Genomic DNA, 2,255 nt, shown 5'->3' on the forward strand with positions numbered 1-2,255 from the left:
ACACACACACACACACACACACACACACACACATGCACGCAAACTCACACTTACGCACACATATTAAATTCTAAAATTTAAAAACGCAATAAATTCCAAAATTAAAAAAAAACAGCGGTAACTTAGTTGCCAACCCATACATAAGCACATACATATAAACATTGGTAATTGTGTCGTATTACTATTGTTTCGTCCTTTACCAATAACGTAACAATGAGTTCAAGCATTCTTTAATCTACTGGAAGAAGCAATATTTCCATTTTTGTACCATACCCTGTATAGCTTATCATTCCGCAAACAGAAAATGGAAATCCTCGAAAAAACTGACTGCTCTTCGTCTTTCAGATGTTTGAATAATCTCTTTGGTAATGAAATGTAGTCCATCTTATCTTCTGCTTGTGGGATTGAACCGTTATATATCTGATGGAGGAAAATGAAAGAAAAATTGAAATTGATAAATAACAGAAAATTGCTATTACTTCTGAATGTTGCTTGACGTCATAAGAATTTATCAAGTTTCCACGAATGTGAAGTGAAATAATTGTTTCTTGGAATAGTGAATCTCGAATCCCACAGATATTGAGTTGAAACATTTAGATATTTTGGATAGGAAAAGTCTCACGAGCAGCCTTCGATTTTTCCTATCCAAAAAGATTTTTCAACCCAATACTTACGTTCTATTATTTATTGCCCTATGTGCTTCAAGATCCACTGCAAAATGGAATTATTACTATTACTTCTTGCACAACTATTACATTACTTCAACATTAGAATTAACATAATAGCTAGAACTCCCATTATCACCCACCACCATTAATTCATACAAAATAACCAGAGGAGTTTTAAAGTTCGCCAACTAATTATTGGTGTATCCAGTAGCTTTCTGCTCTTTCTTGTTATCAGATACTCAGTGACATGAAGACAGAAACATTTTATGCAAAACTAGTGTTATCTCAATCATTTCGACCGGTGACATCTTTGGCTGGTATTCCCGAAACGTTTTGTAACAACCAGATAAATACACTCACATAGTTGTAAGTAATTACACATCGAGATAAATTTCCCTCCCTCTATATTGGTTGAGAGCCGCATTAAATGTTTAACAGAAATTAGGACAGCTTGCTCTCGTATTTTGTGCGTAGTTAGGAACAGATTTGATATTTTCTCTTTAATTCTCTCCTAATATATGTTGCCTGTGAAGGGGTTTGGAATGCGGTTCAAGACATCAAGTGTTAACAATTCTAATGAACTGAATGACAGATATATAAAATAAAAAAATTCAATAACAGATTTCTTTTCTCTTCAGAATATGTTCAACTGTGTGTGTGTGTGTGTGTTGTGTCAAATGTCAATATATATAAAACAATAGATTTAAAGTTGTTTGAAAGATCTATCGCCACATTTTTTTTTTACTCTGTGTGTGTTGATGAGGTTCGGCTGTGTCAAGAGTAAAATTTAATTTCAATTGTATTCGTAAAAGCTACCAACCATGAAGTGTTGTGTTTCGGGGAATTTGTTGTTTTAAGAAATGAATTATTATTATTTATTATTGTTATTATCATCATTAAATTCAAATTACGACAAACATAAATAAACAAACGAAGTTTGCTTTTAGAAGCGTTGAGATGTCTTTTAGAAAGTTAAAGGAGTGATTTAAAATTCTCAATCGCAGAATAATGCTAATAATATAGCCTGAACAGGATAAACTATCCCTATTTTGCAGAGAAAAGTGTTGGTGGCTAGCTGTGGACTCGAACTCATATCCCCGTAATTACACGTCACGATGCTTTGACCGATTAAGCTAAATTACCCACTGCAAATTCCTCTGCAAATTAAGATATATAAATCTCGCTTTATGAGGCGCTCTCATATGTTAAATTCAAATTACGACAAACGTAAGTTTGCTTTATTATTATTATTATTATCATCATTAAATTCAAATTACGACAAACGTAAATAAACAAACGAAATTTGCTTTTAGAAGTGTTGAGATGTCTTTTAGAAAGTTAAAGAAGTGATTTTAAATTCTCAATCGCAGAATAATGCTAATAATATAGCCTGAACAGGATAAGCTACCCCTATTTTGCAGAGAAAAGTGTAGGTGGCTAGCCCTGCAAAATAGGGATAGTTTATCCTGTTCAGGCTATATTATTAGCATTATTCTGCGATTGATTATTATTATTATCATTTTGCTTTGCAGTGTCTGGTTGAAACTCGGAATGGGAATAAAACGTATCACTGGAACGGGTGCACAC

At 33.0% G+C, this 2,255-nt stretch overlaps 1 protein-coding gene across 3 annotated transcripts in view; it reads right to left on the minus strand.

The window, feature by feature from the left end:
• LOC106873850 (adhesion G-protein coupled receptor G6) overlaps positions 1-2,255 on the minus strand; it is an 82,527-nt gene that overhangs the window by 42,512 nt on the left and 37,760 nt on the right. For all 3 annotated transcript variants that reach the window (XM_052977963.1, XM_052977964.1, XM_052977962.1), the window contains exon 3: positions 274-420. In XM_052977963.1, the coding sequence (XP_052833923.1) occupies positions 274-420 (147 nt within the window). The remainder of the gene's footprint in view (positions 1-273; positions 421-2,255) is intronic.

This window comes from Octopus bimaculoides, chromosome 29 (genome assembly GCF_001194135.2).
Source record: "Octopus bimaculoides isolate UCB-OBI-ISO-001 chromosome 29, ASM119413v2, whole genome shotgun sequence".
Taxonomy (NCBI): domain Eukaryota; kingdom Metazoa; phylum Mollusca; class Cephalopoda; order Octopoda; family Octopodidae; genus Octopus; species Octopus bimaculoides.